This window comes from Carex rostrata, chromosome 19 (genome assembly GCF_964058835.1).
Source record: "Carex rostrata chromosome 19, lpCarRost1.2, whole genome shotgun sequence".
NCBI lineage: Eukaryota > Viridiplantae > Streptophyta > Magnoliopsida > Poales > Cyperaceae > Carex > Carex rostrata.
The window spans coordinates 7,009,043-7,031,261 of NC_135936.1; the positions used below are offsets into that span (position 1 = coordinate 7,009,043).

The 22,219-nt window shown below is 32.1% G+C and overlaps 1 protein-coding gene and 1 long non-coding RNA gene across 4 annotated transcripts; one reads left to right on the top strand and one right to left on the bottom strand.

Annotated features, from left to right (window-relative positions):
• The first annotated feature begins 8,641 nt into the window (after window positions 1-8,641).
• On the top strand, window positions 8,642-14,154 carry LOC144571944 (uncharacterized). The gene is made up of 3 exons (XR_013517614.1): window positions 8,642-8,765; window positions 10,162-10,423; window positions 13,976-14,154. It is a non-coding gene; the product is annotated as an uncharacterized LOC144571944 (long non-coding RNA).
• LOC144571943 (putative lactoylglutathione lyase, chloroplastic) lies at window positions 12,458-16,402 on the bottom strand. Of its 3 annotated transcripts, none has more exons than XM_078321334.1 (9): window positions 16,168-16,402; window positions 14,767-14,965; window positions 14,184-14,308; window positions 13,840-13,904; window positions 13,544-13,756; window positions 13,179-13,226; window positions 12,981-13,088; window positions 12,753-12,893; window positions 12,458-12,670 (listed from the first exon to the last, which is right to left on the bottom strand). In XM_078321334.1, the coding sequence occupies exons 1-9, from the start codon at window positions 16,256-16,258 to the stop codon at window positions 12,629-12,631; spliced, it is 1,032 nt and encodes a 343-aa protein (XP_078177460.1). In that variant the 5' UTR covers window positions 16,259-16,402; the 3' UTR covers window positions 12,458-12,628. The 3 variants fall into 3 exon arrangements, with proteins under 3 accessions (XP_078177460.1, XP_078177461.1, XP_078177462.1); XM_078321335.1 differs by having other exon boundaries at window positions 14,767-14,962; window positions 16,168-16,375; XM_078321336.1 differs by lacking the exons at window positions 12,458-12,670; window positions 12,753-12,893; window positions 12,981-13,088; window positions 13,179-13,226 and adding an exon at window positions 13,233-13,353 and having other exon boundaries at window positions 13,503-13,756; window positions 16,168-16,382.
• Window positions 16,403-22,219: the final 5,817 nt, after the last annotated feature.

Genomic DNA, 22,219 nt, shown 5'->3' on the forward strand with positions numbered 1-22,219 from the left:
TGTCGCTTTCAGACGGTTGCGGTCCCCAATCCAGGCTGTCACAAGACGTCAACGGTCCCCCTGGTCGTTACTGGTCCCCTCCAGCTTGTGTTTACATACGACAAATGGTTCTGATAATAAGTATGAATACTATACATTCGTAGATATGAATACTATACGTTTTGACTATTAACTCAGAGTATAAATACCCCCATATCAGATGTTAGAGTCAGTTAGTGATCCCTTGTTAAAAATTGTTTGTCTTTTAGTGTGGGGAACGTTTAGGGGACTGATATGGAGGTACTGTTAGTCGTTCCCATAAAAATATCTATATTTTGTACGAAAATGGACTTTGACTTTTTTATAAAAAAAAAAAAAAATACATGAGCAATACTTTTAAATGTCCTACGAGCGATTATTATATATAAATTGGGTCGAATTGCCAAAGAGATTGTACAGTCTCAAAAATCTCAATACTATTGTCACAAAAATATTCAACTATTTGAGCTAACATGACAAAACAGTCAATCCACATCAATGAAACAGATTAAAAAAATGTAATCATTCTGCAGATCGATCAACAGATATCAGCAAACCAAAAAAAAAAAAAAACAATTTTTTTACGGGAGTACAATACTTGATGAATTAAAGTAAAAATAAGGAAGCGCTCCCATCTCACGGATTTTTTTTTTAAATACGCTTTTAATTTTTTTAAGGAAACAAACACTATACGCAGAGAAACTATAAAAAAAGACTCTATCGGCAAAAACACTATTTTCTCCTCTGATCTCTAGAATCGATAGAGCAAAAAACTTCATATTTATCTAAAATCAGCACTATCTAAAATGTTTTTTTTTGTCCAGTGAAATCTTTTTTTATAACTTTACCACAAACAGTGCTTGTTTAATTAAAAAGATTAAAAACAATTATATTTAAAAAAAATCCATCTCACGGCTAGTTTATCTTTATTTTTTTTATATAATAGCATAGAAAATTGGATAATTCAAGTTAGATGCTCAACAATTAGGATCCGTATCCTCTTAGGTACCTGATTGAATCTGACCGAAATGGACGGCCCAGATTTACTCTCAGTCGGTAATTACTCGGGATGATGTAGGGGGCAGTATTATGTCTGCTTTGAGATTCGTGCCAATTTAAAAATCTGAACTAAAAATAAATCTGGACCGTCCGTTTCGGTCAAGTTCAGTCAGATACCTGAGAGAATGTGAATTCCAACAATTAGGTGCGTATTTGAAGACAAACAATGGTGGACACTTTTAGTAGGTAATTATAAAAATAAAAGATATTGACAGTGTTGTTTTAATTTGATATAAAACACATAATAGAATTAAAATAAAAAAAACATATAATTTAGTGTGGTGTATAAAATCAAAACAACTCTGTAAATTATCTTTACTCCAATTCTCTACAAGGATTTTATTTAATTATATGAGTGAGTCTATGGTACTATGCATATCAAGGGTTGTTACCGTGCTACGGCTCTATATTCGAGTTTTCAAATCCTAACGGTCGATCCGAACCGTTCATATTGTTCTCCATATTAATATGTGTTTGGACTTTGGAGACCAAATTTTACATTTTTTGAAAAATTTTTTACTATTTTTTTAGATATTTAGAAAATCACTTTATCTGAAAATTTTGGACCATCTAAAAACAGTGATTTTCAATAAATCTAAAAAAATTTCAAAAAATGTAATATTTGGTCTCCAAACACATATTAATATGGAGAACAAGATGAACGGTTCGGATCGACCGTTATAATTTGAAAACTCGAATATAGAACCGTAGCACAATAACAAATCATAATATATATAGTACCATAGCCTCACTCTAATTATATTCATAAACTATTTTCTAATAGTCTTATATATAGTGCCATCTACAATAACAACTTCACAATACCTACTCGAGTCTAGATCTTCTGTGGCAGATCTTCACTGTAACAACTGTACTGTCTCGTCGCAGTATCATTTGCCGCTTGGTAATTTCAAAGTAACTTTGTTTTTCCCTCGAGCCTTCTTTTTTTTAAGTGAGTTTGCATCGTTTGTATTAATTTAAAAGAGCATTTTTTTAGTTCACGCATCTCCGTCTGATTTTAAATATAGTCAAGCTGACTACAGCTTATAATTCAAATTTGTATCCTGTAATAACTCAAAAGGAAATTTTTTTGAGTTAATGAATTTCAACTATCTGATCTGTATTAAGATTCATGCGGACTAGATTTGCACTAATATTAAAAGACCCCTAAGTTATAAGCAAGAACTGGATTGACTTCGTTTAAAATCAAACAGTTGAGATTCATTAACTCTAAAAGATTCTCTTTTGAGTTAATACAGAGTGTACGCATTCCTATAATTTAGGGACCCTTTAATATTAGTGCAGATCTAGTCTACATAGATTTTAAAGCAGATTGAACAGTTCAGATATATTAATTCAAAAGATTATTTTTTGAATTAACGCAGATGATACAATTCTTTTTAAGTGGTACCAAAACAGTCTCAACTATTTGTCTTTGTTACCTACTACAAGTTTGGCTGTTCATACTGTACAATGTACAAATATTAACAAATGCAAAAACGCCCTTCCTTTTTATTCATATAAAAAATGTAATATTTTGGAAGGACTTGGTCCTGCTAACGGCCAAATGGACATGACAATACAAAAATGACACCTTAGAGGACAGGTCACCTTGTATTATTTGAATATATTCTAAACAAATTATTATAGAGTAAGAGATTGTGATAAGCAAATTAGGTATGGGATTGCAAACCCGGGATTTCTGGGAGCTGTTCTCATCAATGACCTATACATTTACTATTTTACATCTTACTATCTTAATAAACCAAAAACTATTCACAGATACCCCCCTCAAAAACTGAATATATCACATAACCCCAGCAAATAAAAAGGATCAAGAACTTGAACATGAACCACAATTCCTACAGTGTTTAAATAATAAGGAAAAATTTTAGTGTGCCCATGTAAACTTCTAAAGTAGTCAATATTCCCATAAAAAAATCACATTGTTTCTTTAATCCCATATATCCATTTAATCTTTAATTCAATTCTTTTATAAATTAAATTGACAAATATACTCTTTCATTTTAATCCTTTTCTCTCCCAAATAAATTGTGTTCAAAATACAGTATTTCACAAAAAAATAAGTTGGAGGACTTTCAATACGTACGTTAGATTTTGTGTGGTATTTTCTATTATACAATACTGCAATTTGTTATTATACTATTTTATCAATCTATTATAGTTTTGTTGCATGAAAATTTGTATATTTTTGCAATTAATGTGAATATGTAATATGCTATTAAGTGTGAATCTGTATCATTATTGCTATTAATGTAGATTTATAATCTTTATTGCTATTGTGTTTGGATTTGTATTCTTAAATGACAAACAACGAAATCAAGAATTGCAGCGTTACTGTAGATTTGTATATTAAACGACATTTTAAAAATGGAAAGAAATCGAGTATTTGACAATCAAATAAGGGAGTTTAGGAAAAAAATTAAAACAATGAAGAAATCATGACATCTGTATGTGGCGAGTACATATTTAAATAAATTTAGAATTACACGTAGAAAAAACATAAAAAAAGATGCATAGAACAAAAAAAACATACTGTTTGATTGGATGGCTGATATTAAATCCGAAAATTCATTTTTTAATAAGAACCGTTGGCGGATCAGGACATCTACGTACTTAATATAAGAATGGAGATAAGAATTTCTATAAATAAAACATTCTCGCTCCCATGATTCATTTTCTTTGTACCATGAAGTATAATCAACTGTTAATTGAAAACGAAAGAAAATCCTAATTAACCATGTTCTGCTAGTAAATAGTGGATTTAGATTTCAATGGATCTGTTTATGCTGAGAAGTTGAGAAGAATTATAATCTGCAAAATGTAAAAAAAAAAAAAAAATCATGGACCGTATGTCAATTTTCTCATTTTTTAAGGGCTTTGAACGAAATTTTAGAAATTCTGCTGGGACAGAGCTACATGCTCATAAATTAAAAGTTGATGTAACCACTCAATTCGGATGCGATCTTCTTGTATTATTTGTTGGTTCATTTTTGGTTCAATAGACAGTGGAATCCTGGAATTGTCTGTGTTGCATTTAGTTTTCTCATTGCTTGTCATATTGGCAGAAACTGAGAACAGGATTTTGTATTGTAGCTATTAAATGACAAAAAAACTGAGCAATGATTTAAAGGTTGACTTGCCTTATTTCTCACACTGAGGGAATCATTGTTTGTTCTGAACCGTGCAATTCAAAATCGGTACCAGTATTTTCTGAGACATTTGAACCCTCTCCATGGAGAAATACCTGTTATTTGCAGAACTACATTGATGATAAGGTGTGTCTGTGAGAAAAAAAAAAATTTACTCAGAGTGAATTTTTTTTTCCACGCGCACAGTATTTTGGCTATTCAAATTGGACCTGAACATGCTCTTAATAAATTTTAAACTTTTAATTATGTATATTCAAATACAATTAATTTTTTTAATGTATTTATTGGGTTCAAGTTCTCATAAAATACATATATATGTGTTTATAGTTTAGTTGTTAAAATTTCACTGTGATCATAAAGTTTTGAGTTTAAATTTTAAAGGTCACACGTTATGTATTTTATGTTTCAACTCTCATAATTTGAATGTCCAGTTTCCTCTCTATCCATTTTTTTTTAATAAAAAAAGACATATATGCCCATTTGCATTAGCAAACAGAGAGTTAATTAATTACATATCCAACAGAAAAAGAAACATCCTGAAATACCCTTTAAATCAGACCTCAGCATATAACATCATTTAGTCAGATCTTACCCCAAGTTCCAGTAAACTAAAACATATTAAAGTGCACATCACAAATTACTAGAATGAGCTAGGCTATGGTGAGTTGCGAAGTAAAGCGACTATTTTACTTCATGCTCATATTTTGCGATTTTAAAGTTCAAAACGTCGATCCGAACCGTTCATCTTGTTCTTCATATTGAAATGTGCTTGGAGACCAAATTTTACATTTTTTGGAATTTTTTTACTATTTATTAAGCAATTTTGAAAGTCGCTGATCTGATAGTCCAGAAAATTTTACTGTTTTTCACTATTCACAGCAAAACAATAATTTTCAAAAATACTTAATAAATAGTAAAAAAATTCAAAAAAATGTAAAATTTGGTCTCCAAGCACATTTCAATATAGATTAAATATCTAACGGTTTGAATCGGTCATTTGGACTTTCAAAATAAAAATACGACGTGAAGTAGGAACACGTTTTACTTCGCAACTCACCGTAGCCCATCTCTTACTAGAATACCCTTTATTACAAAACACAAATTGACACAAAAAAAACAGCTAAATAACAGCATGGCATCGACTAAGCAGTCTCAGCAGTAGGAGTGTTCTCCATCCCATTATCGTAGCGGAATTGTTTCAACCTCATATTTCCTCTTTATCAGTTAGTAAATGGTTTGTAAGGTTTGGCAGAGGCACACATAAATTGATGTATGAATAGTAAAATAGATTTGAAGGTCAACTTCTGCCATGTAGATGAAGACCACAACATTGTTGTGTTCAATTTATTAAAGAAACATAAATAGTAAAAGGTTCAATATATATAATACAAGGTTTTTAAAAATATATTTGGTAATTAGATTTTTCTGCAATAATAATAAATGCAATATTATCCGTGAGTAAATTCATAAGATAAATGAAAAGTTATCATAATTTACTGTAATAAAAAAATATTATACAAGAGACAATTTTCATTCTGTGCTATTTTGGTGAATATGAGAATTTCAAGGTCTTTAATTTAGTTATCTTTTTGTATATTACAGAAAAAAAAAATGGGGAAAGTTCCGCCTCTTTTCTAGGGTTCTCCGCGCGCAGAAAAGCAGAAAAGAACAAAAAGAACAAAAAAAAAAAAAGCGATCCAGTTTTATGAAGCCGCAGGTTTGAGAGTCGGCCGGCTGTTTCACCCCGCCCCTTCCACCAGCCTCTCTTGTGTGCCCGGTTTATCTTACTGTGTCTCAATTGAGCAGATCGATCTGTTTAAGGATTCTATCGCTTGTTGTTTTTTCCGTTCGCTTCGACTTTCCAAGTTCGACAAAGGGTTTGTAAATTCATTCTGCTCCCTAGTATCTACTATATCTATATATGAATAAGGTATGTATTTTGATTGTTGCCAATGACAAGAATGTGAAGAGTTGTCTCTTTTCTTTTTCTTCCTGCTCTCTGAGTGGTGACTATCCTGGTCCGGTTGATTCAGTTCTCAGTTCTGGTTTGATTTAGTGCCATCTCAACTGAGTGGTGACTGTCCTGGTTCGGTTTGATTCAGTGTCCTCATCTTCCTCCTCTCTGAGTGGTGATTGTCCCGATCCGGTTTGATTCAGTGCCTCTCGACTATGAACTTCTCTGGGTGGCATCGAATTCGAAAAGAAGAAGACGTTTCGTCCTCAAGAATGAGGCATAGTTCGCGAGATATGCAACTCGAAAAAATTACTGCTGTGTTTATATTTTCAGAGAAGAAAATCGAAAGGCCCACCTACTTGTTATTCGGGCGCAAATAGATCAATTTGTATTCTCTGACTTCATGTATCTTTTATTTTCTGACATAACAAATTAGATGATTGTACAAGTAGCTCAATGTATAGATTTTAATATTTTTTAATTTTAACAAAACAAATCTATGTAATAGCTACTTTATAAATTATTGTATAAATGCAATCGCCTACAAACTTTCAACCAAAAAAGAAAAAGAAAAATGGAGACGAAATAGATTTGCATTTACCTTTTTATTGTACCCAAATCAGTTAGAATTGTACAGATAGTGAGTTTTCAATGGTGCAAGCTGAGATAACTGGAATCATGAATTTTGCTATATTTGCTGGATTAAAGCATATGACAATTTTAAACGAATCAAATGTAAGGATCTATTCGGTTGCCACTGTATCTGTTGGGAAAAAAAAAATTCACTCAGAGTGAATTTTTTTTTTCACGTGCACAGTGTTTTGGACATTCAAATTAGACTCAAAGCCAAGCCCATTTTCATTCCCGCCTGGTACCCCAAAAGACCCTCAATTTGCTACATTATTTCTAAAGTGTCAGACCTTGACTTGTTAATGGGCTGAAGTCATGGGTTGCTAATGGATCGAACCAGAATGGGCCAAGAATTGGGGCTAATTTTATGTTATTAATATTTTTATTAGGTCGAAAAAAATGGATAAAGAATGAGGAAAGGGGTTAAAAATAGGGGTGTCAACGGGTACGGTAAGGATCGGGTGGAAGCATTTTCATACCCGTATCCGTCACAAATTATCTTTATCCGTACCCTACCCTTACCCATTACAAATTGCCTTACTGTATTCTACCCTTATCCGTTGTAGTTGTCGGATAACGAAATGGGTAAATAACGGTTAATACTTATATAATAATTATTTTTATTATTTATTAAATAAAACACTAAGACACATTTATTTGTCACATATATAATCACATTACTAATATGAAAATTAATTCCAACTAAATTGTTTTTGTTATCAAAACACAAATTCAAAAAAATAAATATCTCTGTTCTTTAATTATATATATTGAAAATTAATTGATTGTTCTTTAATTATATATATTAAAAAAAACACAAATTAATTGGGTGTGGATCTACGTATAGCCTAGGATGTGCTTACCTACTTCTATGATTTCACTTTTTTTTTTAATTATATGTATTGAAAATTAATTAATTTTTAATTTTTTTAAAAGTTTTATATAGTTTGGTCCTTCTCATAAAATGCTAATGTGTGTTTGCAGTCTAGTTGTTAGAAACCTCAAATCTATTTAGTAGTTGTAGAGACTTGAGTTTAAATTGTGGATTACACATTATCTTTTTACATATTATGCATGTTATTTTCAGTTCCTTCTATCTAAATTTTCTAGTTCCGACTCCAGCATTGCAAAATTGTAGTATATAATTTTATCGAGTAGAACTAGGATGTTCCTAAGTTCACTAAGTGTAATTGTAAACTTAACTCTAAAACCTATAAGATTGACTTTGAATAACAAATCTGAAATGTTGAAACCCGTTTACATTACGAGTGATGTATTAATATGCAAAAAATTTAAACTTTCGAATTAATTTTGTATAGAGTCAAGTGGTAAAAAAACATTCAAAAATTGAATGCATTAAAATTAATTTATAAACCTTCTAATTTTAACTGCTTGACTTTATGCTAAATTAATTCGAAAATTTATCTTTTTTGCTTATAGACGCATCACTTGTAAGGTAGACGGATTTCAATTGTTCGAATTCATCTTTTAAAGTCAATCCAATAGATTTTATAGTTGAGCTCACAATGAGACTTGGTGAACTTAGGAACACCCTAGTTCTGCTCTAATTAATTATCCCTGAATTCTGGAATTCCTACTACGATCAATACATAATCGGCCTTTTATCTGTCTCTAACTGGGCCTTTAGCCCACACTTTACAAGGCCCAATTATTTCTATCTAACTTCATACAGCCCAAAACAATTCGCCTACAGCCCTCATCGCTAATTCTCTCTCGAAAAAGAAAGAAAAAGAAATCGCAAATCTCATGCAAAATACAAAACACCGTCTCATGAAAAAAATTCTCAGATCGCAACTCTGCGAGAAAAGAGAAGAAGAGGTGCGGGCGTGCGGGGGCGGCGTCGCGGCGGGGATGGCATCTGATGTGATCAAGGATCAGGCGGAGCTGGAGCTGGAATTTTGCTAAAATCGGTAAACACCTAAAATTCTCTTTCAGAGATTATATTTTTACTTTGATTGAGTTTCACAATGGTTTGATCTCTGATAAAATGTTTATCGGCACGACTGAACTTTTGATATTTAGAGTCGTTTGATTGATGACCAATTGAGCTTCAAATTTCTCTACCATCTGAGCTTGTCTCTAGGCCAGTGCCAGTCAGTATCACTGAGGGCTTGAGTTTCTCAGAAATGAAGCTAGGCATGTTATTTTTTTCCTTCCAATTTTATTGCCTTTGCCGAGGTATAGAATGGCTGATGTTAAAATTTTACGTCTGATAATATTGGGTATTTTACGTCTGTTAAAATTTTATCTCTGTGATGCAACTATTTGCAGTCAAAAAAGTGAAAGTAGAAATAAATAAAAAAATATCTTTCATTTGAAGATTAAACATCCAAATTTTCTGCTGGCGAGTGATCAAAGCAAGCGTAAAATATAAATCTTTGTTGTTTACTCAGAAGGACAACAAAATTAAAGTGGTTATTTGCTAGATAATGCGAAAACATTGATTGCGAGAGAGTAAATCTCTTTAGCAGAATTTACTTTTACCCCTTTTCCTCTTTTGATTAGAATTACAGACAGGTCCTTAGTCCTGGAGGTATTACCTTGAATTTTTTTTAGAAACCATAAATAAAAAAATATATTTTTACCAAACCAACTTGATTGCTTTGTTTTTTACAAAAACCATAAGAACCGAGATGCCATTTCGGTCCCCCCCTTTTTTTTTTGGGACCGAATTGTCATTTCAGTCCCAGCCGTTTTCACAGATTTCAAGAAAAAAATACGTTGAAAAATTGTGAAAATACCTCGGACCAAATTGCCATTTCGGTCCCAAAAAAAAAAAAAAAATGGCATATTAATTCTTATGGTTTTTGTAAAAAAAAAAGTAATCATGTTGGTTTCATAAAAATCTTTTTTTTTAATTATGGTTTATAAAAAAAAAATTCTATTACCTTGGTGCTTTTTCAGCCCTTTAAAGCTTTTAGAGTTCCCATTAAGGTTTCAACAGGTTTCATTAGCCATCATTATTGTTAGTCAAAATAACATGCATGAGTAGAATTTGTCTTTTTTTTTTTTTCTCTCTTTTTTCCTTTTTTAATGAAAGATGCCAACAGGGATCACAGTGAAAATTGGCAACTTTTAAGCACTGAGATGGTAACTTTGGAACTTCAGTCTACCAAACCATGAACTAAGTGATAGTTTAAGCACCATTATGTAATTTTGCTATTTATTGTTTTCCTCAATTAATTACCAAGCACCCTTTCCTTTGGTTTCTTAATACGTCCTCTTCATTTTACTGATGATGCTGAAACCAAAAGAAAGGAAACAGATTATCTAATAGTTAATATTTACTGGGATTTTATTTTTCAGGTGAAATGTGCCCAGATACTTCTGGAGGGGGGGGGGGGGTTGATGCATTAGACAAAAACAAGAACACTGCCCTTCATTATGCTGCCGGCTATGGCGCAAGGAGTGTGTTACCCTTCTCTTAGAGCATGGAGCAGCTGTGTAAGGTGGCGGAGCCGCTATGCCACAACTGAACTTGCAAAAATACATGTCAACCATGCAACAACTCCTACAGAATCCCCAGTTTGTCACAATGGCTGAACGTCTTGGCACTGCTCTCATGCAGGTAATTTTGTCATTATTGTGTTTTTTCTAAAATTTGTTGACAAGATTGATAGATGAGTAATTATCTTATAGATTTATAAATGCTGGAGATAAAGTTGATTTTTTATTATTTTAAAAGGAAATTTTAGCTGTAAATTTCTTTTGTCTACTTTGATGGAAATCCTGACTATGCCCCTGCACGGCGGACAGTCGATGTGGATTTCCAAGAGGTATTTTTTGGTGTGAATTTTATTTCTTAACAGAAGCACAAATATGGAAAAAAAAGTGAAGTGATTGAATCATGTACAGAAACATGCTGATGTGCGACACAGAATCTTAACACATTCGAACACCACTCTCATGCATTTTTGGGTTAACTTGCACTCTATAGTCTACATTCTATGTTGAACCAGTCTTTCAATACATAAGCAAGGTCTTGTTCTCCAATTTACTTTGCCTTTGGTCATGCCCTTGTTGCATTAGCTGATTAGCTTTCTCAATTACCAATAAGGTTGTGGTTGCAAATAAATCCTGAGCTAGTGTTTCTTGGAGTTGCCACTAATTATGGCGATTTTTGCCAAAACTATAGAACGTCAATAGTGATCATATGCCTTGGAGTACAACACTTTTGTTTGTTTGAGCGAAATATCAAAGAATTTTACAAAAACAAATTTAATATGATCTATTTGACGCTGAATCTAATTTTACTAAAACAAATTTAATATGATCTATTTGATGCTGATCAAATAATTTTCGAAAGAAGTTTTGACATGTTTTGTTTAATAAATTTACAGATTTTTAGCAACATTCTTATTAAAGCGGTAAATTATAGAATTCTTAATAAAATTAAGGGTGATCTGATATTTTTCTGTTGGATTGAATTTCTCTTATATGGTTTACAGTTGAATTTCCTATAGACCTTTACCACCTTATGGCATCATACTTATTTTCTATTTCCGACAATTTAAGCTTTTGAACAATAAAAACTGTATATGACTGTTTATGTATTTGACTGCTTGCTATTGATTAGTAAGTAAAAAGTTTACCATATGTACAAACTATATATGGCTGTTTGGTGATTATTCAATAAAAAAAAAACGCCTTGTATAAATTATATATCCTACTTTATTTTTATATTGCTAATTTGTCTTTTTGGATTGACCAGATTTAAGTACTCTAGAATTTCAAGAAAATGTTGATTTGTAAATTAAAAATGAAATACATAATTATTTGTTTGGCTTCTATATTGTAGGTTATAAAATTGTATTGTTTATTTTGATTAAATATCATAATAAAAAAATAGATTTTGTATAATTGTAATGTTAAGTAAATTCGAAAGTTGAAAAATAGGTTTTATTTTGCTTTTTAGGCAAAATTAATACTATCACATGTTATGATCAAATACTTGTTAAGAAAATGAACAAAATAGAACTGAAGCAATATGAGGCCTCAAATCTAATAGATATTAATTTTTTTATTTATTAGTGTCCCTTTTGTTATTTATAATTTTATACCATTAGAGAAAATAACACCAAAATATCCCCCATGTCCCTTAAACCAAAAACTGCCACCTTCTGTGCCTTTTTCCGCGGAGCTCCGCCACTATTCTCCACCAACCACCACTATCATTTTTTTCCTCTTTCCAATGGGCCATCACTTGTCCGGTCGTCCCAGAAATCCAAGACAACCCCGACAAACTGTTAAATAACCAATCAAAGGTCTCCTTCCGTGGACACAACCTAACTGCCCTTCAAACCTCCGAACTGCCAAGCAACAACAGCTAAATTCCCACAATCACTTCACGAACTCATTCCTCATCAAGTCCTCTTCACTTTGACATGTCATATTCCAAATCAAAGCCTTCCAAAATCCTAGAAAACTGATGATTCCTCTGCCTTTCAGACCCAGACCAATTAAGGGTGCTTATCATGGTTTAACAAGCTCACCTACACAAGTTGAAATGACCGAAATAGATATTTTGGAACATTTTTTCCAGACAATCTACAATGTTTTGGTCGATGGACAAGTCTGTACCCATCAACAACCAAATTCCAAATTCCATCATATCTTAAATTTCTTTATATTCTGTTAATTTAGCACGCTACAATTCTTTGTACAATAAAAAAAACTATCTTAAGAAGGGTCATATGATGGGAATCAGGCTCAAATATACAAAAAGGTCTTCAAAACCTGGGCTTGAGTTCACCCAATTCGGATATATGTTTGGTTACTCCAACTCCTTGGCAAAGTCAATATTGTCAACAAACACCTGCAATTCAAACCCCAAAAATTAATAATAAAACAAAAATCAAAGAGAGGTCAAAAATTGAAATTGGAAAAATAATGCATACTGTTTTCCATCCATCAGGATCCAAACAGGAGGTAATTTTGGTGCTTATGCCAGGCAATGGACCTGGTTCACGAGTAACTTTGCCTCCACAAAGCTTTATCACCTCTGCTGTTTTATAAACATCATCTGTTCCTATTGCAATCTGATATGAAAAAGTGTCCAAGTCAACATTACAATTTATTAATAATTTAATATTTTATGGTACAAGACGACAAGTCGATACTCATACCTGTCCATAGGCATTGCCTTTCTCATATTCTTTTACCCCATAATTGTAGGTTAGTTCGAGAACTGCAGTTCTATCTTCAGGTCCATATCCCATCATGGCTACTGTGTACTGAAACAACAATAAAAATTGTGAATGCATCGAGGTACAGAAAGAGGGACTTCATCCAATACAATATAAACATGTGAAAGTCAAAGTTACCTTGTATTCTGGATTGTCTCTAGTGCGAAGGAGCTCCATCCCATAAGCCTGTTATCATTAAATAACAACAACAATTCAAACACAGAAAATGAATAATGAAAAGATGAAAGCCAAATGTGTATCCTGTTCGCAGGTAACACCCAGTATTGTTAGACATTGCTGCTTCAAAAAATTCCTTTTTTCTTATCATATCTGCCCCTGATAATCAAGGGCCGAATTACCCCCATCTTTTTATATCATTTGAACACAAAAAAAGGCTAAATTGCTCAAATCTTTCTAGGATTACTTACCTGACAAATTCTGCAAACCAAATCCAAAAAAAACTCAACAGTACAAGATCTCACTAGAACTACAAAAAATTTCACCTTCTTGTAGAACTCTATGGATCGATCAAGGTCTCCAACACGAAGCATTACTTGGCACAACGGCTCTGGTGTTGGGTCCCTTTCCAAAATCTCAAATTTATAACCATCAGGATCTTCAATGAACGCAATAACAGTTTTGCCCCCTTTAACTGGTCCTGGTTCCCTTGTTACCTTCCCACCCTTCGCTCTAATAAGGTCAACTGTCTTTGCAGCCTATTATATTACATTTTAGTTTCCCAGCCAAACAATTAAAATGAAAACAAGAGTAAAAGAAGATTGAAAGGTACATGACTCACATCTTCAACTGCAATGCCAAAATGGCCAAAACCAGTCCCAATGTCATACTTGTCAACACCATAATCTGCCAAATATGAACATAATTTATATTATATAAAGAAAGGTACAAATATTTTGAACTTTTCATGTATACAGATGAAGATGTCAAATTCTCAGATCTTCCCTAAGACTCACTTTTTCACCAAACCCTGGAGTTTTTACCATCTGAAGGGCAATATTTTCCATCTAACCATATCGGTGTATTGGAAGCAATAGTTCAAAGGCTATGACATTTGCAGGTATGCATTTTATGGAATGATCTTTTTCAATCTAAATATTTGGTTTACAAATATGGTGAACATACTATATGTGAGTTCAACGACAAAATTTGTATCTTCAGGCCCATATCCAAGGAAAGCATTGGTATACTTCTCTTCTGGGATGTCACGCTTCCTCAGCAATTTCATTCCTAAGCATTCTGTATAGAACCTATTCCCCAAAAAATTAAAATATGAAAAATTATCATTTTTATCTCATAAGCTGCAGAACTGGGTGGTTCTTACTTGGAGTGGTACAGTCCAATCCTACTATATAATGAGAAAATATAAATAAGAACTGGCTGGTAAAGTGAAATTACTAACAGATGTCAACCTTGGCATTTTATTGAGCACCACATGTGTCCACCATTGCATACAGTTTCACCCAGAAAATAGAGAAAACAGTATCATCTGCTATTCCTTTTTATAAAAATATTCCCTTTTTGTAGTGCTTTCGTTGACATGGTAAATCAAGGTAATACACAAATCTTAATTGTAGAATTACAATAACAATCCTAATCCATTACTACCATAAAAGAGTCTCCCTTTATTTGGTTTATTGGACCCCAAATTCAACCAAATTTGTTAACAAAAATTGTAGAATTGATCAGTCTGATCAGAAGAACAAACCTTATTGTTTTGTCTAAATCACCAACTCGATAAACTACATGTAAGAGCCTGCGGTTATCCTTCTTTGCCCACTCCAAAGCCTCCTCTTGGCTTGTTGTGGTGCTTGCTTGTACAGCATCTCCAGTGGCTTGAACAGCAATTCTCATTTTTTGGGTGACTTTCAAATGTCTTATGCCAAATAACTGACTTTGAGAAGCTACTGACCAAATAAGACAAGACGAGAAAACAGAAGCTGTATTTTAGCAAATAAATAAAAAGTATGTGGCATATTGGACTTTTTATCAACTATATTGAAGACTAATTAACCAGATGTTTACCTTTGTTGTAACAAGCAATGTGATATGTGTTTCTCATGTACATATTATAGCATAAGCTCAAGACTTTTATCTTTTTATTTATTAGTGTGTGTGTGTGTGTTTTTTAAGTTACCTCACACTTAGCCTTAAAAAGTTGTACCCGTAGAATATACAAACTATCCTCAGGCTCACTGAATTGCAAATTTGCAATTCTGGTCACCAAGTTCAAATCCTTAATTTTACTCCATAACCATATTACAATCGTATTTGCTTTCCCAGCTGACTACTGGTACAAATCCTACATCAACACAGGAACTGGACTCAATCTGTTTATTCAGCTTTCTGTTTTTTTTTTGTGAGACAAAAGTTGCAAATAGGTCAGTATAGATTACAGAATTCATGAGATCAAATGAAAAGATTATTCTGAGACTAAAACAGTGAACGGCTAATTACACATTAAGTACTAATTTTGATGGGAGGGTTCAAATGCCTCTTTTTTTTTTGGAAATTGATCCCTTCACTTTATATTACATTAATTTGAAAATTTATAAATTTGGTGTGTAAATACATCACTCGTGAAATTATATCGGATTTAACGGTTTGATTGGTCGTTCGAAGTCAATTTAATGTTCTAAAAGAGTAGAACTAGGGTGTTCTTAAGTTCACCAAGCTTCTTGGTGAACTCAAGTCTAAAATCCATCGAATTGGCCTCAAATGACGAATCTGAACTGTTGAAACCCGTCTATCTTACGAGTGATGTGTTTACATGTAAAATTCAATTTCGAACTTGTTTCAAACTGCGTGTGGAAATTTATGAGGGTTGCACGTGTTTCAGACTGCGTGAAACTTTTCCCAAAATATCGAACTTGTCACTATGCTTGTGACTCCCATTGGTACCTACCAGTGAACTGATCCCAATAGGAAAGAGGTGAATCCTTCTCTAATATGTTCCCAGTTCCCAAATCTTTTTACCCCCAATTTTCGGGGTAAGGTGTAACCTTTACCTAGTTTCCTTCAGGTTCAAATTCACCAGCATGCATGAAATCAAATCCAAGAGAAAATTCAATATCGCAAATTACTTCAAATCTATTTTAAAGAATCTCACTCTTAAGAGAGGGGAGAAGAAAGGCCTTCTTAGAGAAAGACGCGAAAGGCAATCCGAGCCTTCCATTGGACACAGCTGAGGAGGCAGCCATGCGACGATTAGTTTAGTTGATCTCTCCTCGATTAGTATAGTCTCCTTCTCTCCTTCCTGTTTTGTTAGCGAGAGAGCACGCCCATTGGTTCCCGCCTTTGTTTATTGATTTCCGAGCTAAACAAGTGGGGTGGAGATCCTCGCTTCTCTATCCTTCCCAGTGCTGACGTGTCACACGAGAAGCGCACAGATATTTTGTGACCTCGGCCTGGCTCATTATTTCTCTTTGTTTATGGGGATCTATTATTTTTGGGCCGGATGAGTATTCTAAGAGCCCGCTTCTTTGTTCATCGTGCATTTTCGAACAAACTGAATATTTTTGTGAGCTCGGCCTGGCCCATTATTTCTCTTTGTTTATGGGGATCTATCTGTTTGGGCCGGGTGAGTATTCTAAGAGCCCACTTCTTTGTTCATCGTGCATTTTCGAACAAACTAAATATTTTGATTGAAATATTAATGAATAAAAGAGATTATGGTAATTTGCACCTGATGCATTTACACGGATAAACCCTTAATCAAAGACGTAATGTAACTTGTTTGTGAATGTTAGAATATAAGGTATCTTTTGAAATTTTTTTGTCTTGATAACGGGCTTTACTAGCCTTGTTGTTTATTCGTTAATAGGATGATAACTTGGCTAGAAAACAAGCTGACACACAAGTTTCTTTTGATAACCTTTTTCTTTCAAATGGGAATGGGAATATGAAATGCAGAGATTGACACTGATTTACGAACCAAAGAGGTTCGAAGAAAATGGTTACAATCTTTTTAGTTTATACAAGTTTTACCAGTAGGGTTAAAATGTATCATTGGTTTTGTGCCTCAATTATATCCCATATCTTTATCTCTGTTCTCAAAGTTCAAACAGTCGATCCGAGCTGCTCAACATGATCTTCGTATTAAAATGTGCTTAGAGACCAAATTTTATATTTTTTTTGAAATTTTTTTAGATAGGTACAAAATCACTGGATCTGGACCATCCAAAAACAGTGATTTTGTACCTATCTAAAAAAATAGTAAAATAATTATAAAAAATATAAAATTTTGTCTCTAAACACATTTTTAATATGGATATCATATTGAGCGGTTCGGATTAACTGTTTAAACTTTGTAAATGTAGATAGAAACGTGGGGTATGGTTGGGGCACAAAACCAATGATATATTATAACCCTACTCTTTACCATTTCGAACATTATTTATATTTTTTTTCAATTTTATAATTCAAACTAAATTTCCATAATTAGACCCTCTGCAATTTTTTATCTGTCAAGACGGTAATTTTCAATAAGGGGAAGTAGTATCGTTGTCTAGGGAAAAAAAAATCTAAAATATTGGTTATTCAAAGGTCAAGATTTGATTATTTCTCACAACTTCGCAGCCTCTGTTGATGTTGATTATAATCAATGACCAATTCCAACCAACTAGTTACATAATATATTTTTTTCATTTATAATGAAAATATTGTTGCTTCGTGTTTATCATTGTAGGGAAATGAGACGCTGGTTATTTTTATATGTAAGAATTTTGTCATTGAAAAAAGAGCAAAATTAGGATGTGATATGCTCACTAAGAGGAGTTGGTGAGTACAACTATTGGATTGACTTCAAATTACGAATCCAAACTGTTTGTGAGTGATGCATTTAAATGCAAAGATTTTAAAGTTTTGAATTCATTTAGTATATGGTTAAGCGGTCAAAAAATAATGAAAAATAATACATAAAACAATAATAACTTATAAAATATCCATTGTTTTGCCCGCTTGACCATGTGTTAAATAAATTCAAAATTTTAAATTTTTTGCATGTACATGCATCACTCACGAAATATACAGCTTTCAATAGTCTAGATTCTTAATTTAAAGTCAATCTGATAGTTTTTTTTTTTTTATTATTTCAATGACTATTTGATGTTGCTGCTCTCCTTGCAATCGGTTCAATTTCTCTCCATCTCGGGACCATTAGAATGCATGTACAATTTGTATTCTTTTTCTTTAATCATAGTATCAGATAGAGAGAGAAAAAGAAGTCCATGAATCAAGATCACTATCGTTGTCCATCAAACAACAACAACAACAAAAAGTTACTGTAGAGTAAACAGTAACATCACATTCAACTTTTACGAGTTATTAATTAATCTCGATTCAAAGTAAAATACACGGAGTCTTTAACGTTTGTGTAAATTTTAATCAGACGGTCCGGATTTATTTGTGTCAGTTTATCTGAGATGAATCGTTCATTAATAAGTCCATTATTAGCCGACAAACAAACATGAATTCGCTGTATATAAAGAAGAGATCGTAACTATGTAAGTGTTGTTGTGACAAGTAAATATATAACTAATTATTTATTTATACATAGAGGCATAATTATAAGATTCGGAAATTAAATCCGAATAATTCGTTTTTTTGGTGATGCCGAACTGAACGCTGAATATTTGCTTGATCGAACTTTGACCAAATTAAATTCGAATAATTTGCGAATTTTACGAATTATTTGTGAATTTTTCTCGAATTTTTTTCAGAACACTTTTTTTTGGTTTTTTTTTTTTGCTATCTTGCCCAAGTAAATATATAACTTTTTTTTGAATCATTCCTGAATTATTCCGAATTACATATTTTTGACCTCGCCGAACCGAACCCGAATAATTCATTTGTCACCATGCACAGAGGCACATAACGTAGTTTCACAGACAATCCTTGCTAAACTTTTTCCTACAGGAAGCTAGTAAAGAGTTGTGTCATCCTCTCTTTTGCTGACGGATGGAGACCAAAATTTACAGTTTTTTTGTTTTATGTATTACAGTTTTTCATAGACAATCCTTGCTGACGGATGGAGACCAAAAAGTTGTATCTAGAATTCTTTTTTAAAAACAATTATTAAATAAATTAAAGTTTTTGTTTTTTTTTTCAAAAATAGATACATTTTTTTATAAATTAAATGTCCTAGAAGGATCACAATATTTTCTAGATTACATAGAAGTGACTTTTGAACCGGGATTAATAACTCAGAATCTAAGCATTTTTTTTTTTTTCCAATAGCACATAAAGAAATATATTAATTTTTCTTACAGCCGCGAAAAATCCGGCCTGAAAAATATTGATCTGAGTTATTAGTTGCAGTCTTTCTAATAAATCAAATTATATTGTATTCTATTTATTTTCAAAGAAATATATTCAACATTTCTAATATTTTAATACAAAAAATAAAAAAATTTCTGTTTTCAAAAAAAAAAAAAAAAAAAGGAAAATGCACAAATCTGGTTAACCATTAACCGGTTTGGGTAGTTTTGCAATTTCATTAGCTAGTTGGTTAGTTTTTTAAATTTATATTTTATTTTGGATATAAATAAAAAAATCGGCCAAAATTTACAATTTTTCTATTATTTAAATAGATAATTTTTAAAAAATTTAAATGGTTAGAAACTGTTAAATCAAGTAAACTTATTTCTAATTTCTTACATGTTATTTAACTTTTGTTTAGTTAATATTTAGATTATTTTAATATTTTAAATTTCAGTATGGATTTTAATGCGGTGCAAATATTTCATTAGTTCGTGAACAATTATTTTATTTAATAAATATTGACTTTTGTGTTTAAAATGCATAGTTTAGAAGTAGGACTGGCAACGAGCTGCTAAAGAGCGAGCTAGGTCTCATTCGTAATCAGCTTATTTGTGGATTAAACTGAACGAACAGGTTTAGATTTTAGGTCCCAAAGCTGAAACTGCTGCTCAAGACTGACTCGTGACTTGTCCGAGCGAGTCGAGCTAGCTCTTTACTAGCTTGGTAGATTTATAAATTTGTATATTTTATTTTTAGCTATATCTTAAATCTTCATAGCACGTCTTATCAAATATGGCTAAAACAATATAATATTTATATGGCTAATTATTGAGTAATACTCTTAATTCAAGTGCAACTAAGCAAATCAACTACCATAAATTAAGTTTGCAGTTAAATTCATACATACAAAAATATTAAATGTTTAAATTCATACAAACATAGTTCACATAATAAATTCATTCATATCAAATCAAACAAATTCATACAAATTAACTTAGTTGCTTATAATTATTTCACACATATTCCATACAAAATTACTAATAAAATTAAGCACAATCCAAAGTGCAATTACCATAACACTGGCTATAACATACATAGCATAGTATCCCAACATATAGTGAACAAATCCGATTAAACTATTAAACTATGTGTATTAAATAGCTCGTTAATGACCAAGCTCAGAGATGGATCTAAGTAGATCAAATGGGGGTCAATTGACCACCATTTAATTTTCAAAATTTTGTATTTATGTTTAATTTTCTATATAATTTAGCTTAAAATGTCATTGTACGGTAAAATTGACCCCCATTCTCTGCATAAAGTTTGTATATAATTGACCCCCATAGTTCGAATTTTTTTATATAATTGATCCCATACGTGTTTGACCCCCATTGTTCGAAAGTCTAGCTTCGTCCCTGACCGAGCTGGCTCATGCCGAGCCAGACCAAACTCAAACTCATTAATTCTAGCTCAAGTATGTGGTGAGTGAGCTATTTTTAGCTTGATCCACTAACGAATGAGTTGTTACTGATCAAATCACGGGCTGATACCAAGCGGGCCACGAGCCATGAGCTTTTTTGCCATCCCTATTTAGAAGTGACAAAAAAATATGAGAAATAGGTGAGTCAGATCATATTAAATTGTGTTTAGATGAAACTATTATAAATCGCGAAAAAAAAAAACTGAACCTTTTAATTTAATGACTAAAATCGAGTAAAAATATTGATTGAATTTTGAGACAACCGAATCCGATTTCATGCTAATCCGACTTAATATCCCATCTAGCATTTTGTCATTCTTATTTGTTAATTATTTTCTCCCTCTCATTTGACAAAGATTTTATAAGAAACTACTTTTTTTTATTTTTTGTTTTTTTTTTGCATAGATCTATGTGGATCCATCTCCAGTTCTCACATATTTCAATTAGTTTCATTTAGGGTTGGTAACGAGCCAGTTTAGTCTTAGTGAGACTAAACTCATAGCTTACTTGTTTTGGCAACGAGTAAATTATGAGTAAGCTAACATTAGGATCCGAGCTGAAAAAGTAGTTTATGATTCGCTCGTTTTGGTATTGAGCGAGCTGAGCTAGCTCGTAAAAGCTCGTGAACTAAAAATCCAAATGTATTAGATAATATATTATGAGGAGGGTTCAAATGCCTCCACCTTGCCTCCATTTTTTAAAACTTTAATAACTCAAAATTTAAAACTTAAAAGTTAAAGTAAAACCGTTAGATGTGATATATATTATTTTCTCTATGTGCTCATAAAAAAATATCACATTTCAATTTTGTTTTTATGTAAATCAAAATTTCAAAAATCAACGTCTAGAAATTATCCACATTAGTACTTTTTTTACAAGCTCTTGATGACAACCCAAATAAAATTGAAATGTCATAATTTTTTACACGTGCATAGATAAAATGATGTAGATCATATCCAACGGTTTTATTTTGACTTTTAAGTTTTAAATTTTTAATTATTAAAGTTTTAAAAAATGGAGGCATTTGAACCCTTATAGAGTCAACTACCATAAATTAATTTTGTAATTAAATTCACACATAACAAAATACCAAATTCTCAAATTCATATTATGTCAAAATAAATTCATACATATAAAATTCACAAATTCATATCTGAACCGAGTTGCCTCGCCAGATAATGTATTTCTTATTAGATCTAGATCGTTCAATCAGAATTCACACGATTATTAAAGTAGTTCTGTGCATTTCATCTCGACCGGATTGGCCTAGATAACTATCAGACAACAATGGTCCAAACAGAAATATTTTGCTACCTCATGGGATATGGATTCGTCCGAATTTTCTAACTCCAATTTTGTGTTTGAATTTGAACTGTCTAATTACAATTTGGAGAAATTTGGCTCAAGTTAGAATTTATGT

Excerpts from the sequence above, each read along its gene's own strand:
- LOC144571943 (XM_078321334.1), bottom strand. The coding sequence starts at position 16,258 with ATGGCTGCCTCCTCAGCTGTGTCCAATGGAAGGCTCGGATTGCCTTTC. Across the intron at positions 14,966-16,167 it reads TCTTCTCCCCTCTCTTAAGA|TAGCTTCTCAAAGTCAGTTA; the intron begins GTGAGATTCTTT and ends TTATTTGGTCAG. Across the intron at positions 14,309-14,766 it reads GATTTAGACAAAACAATAAG|GTTCTATACAGAATGCTTAG; the intron begins GTTTGTTCTTCT and ends TTTGGGGAATAG.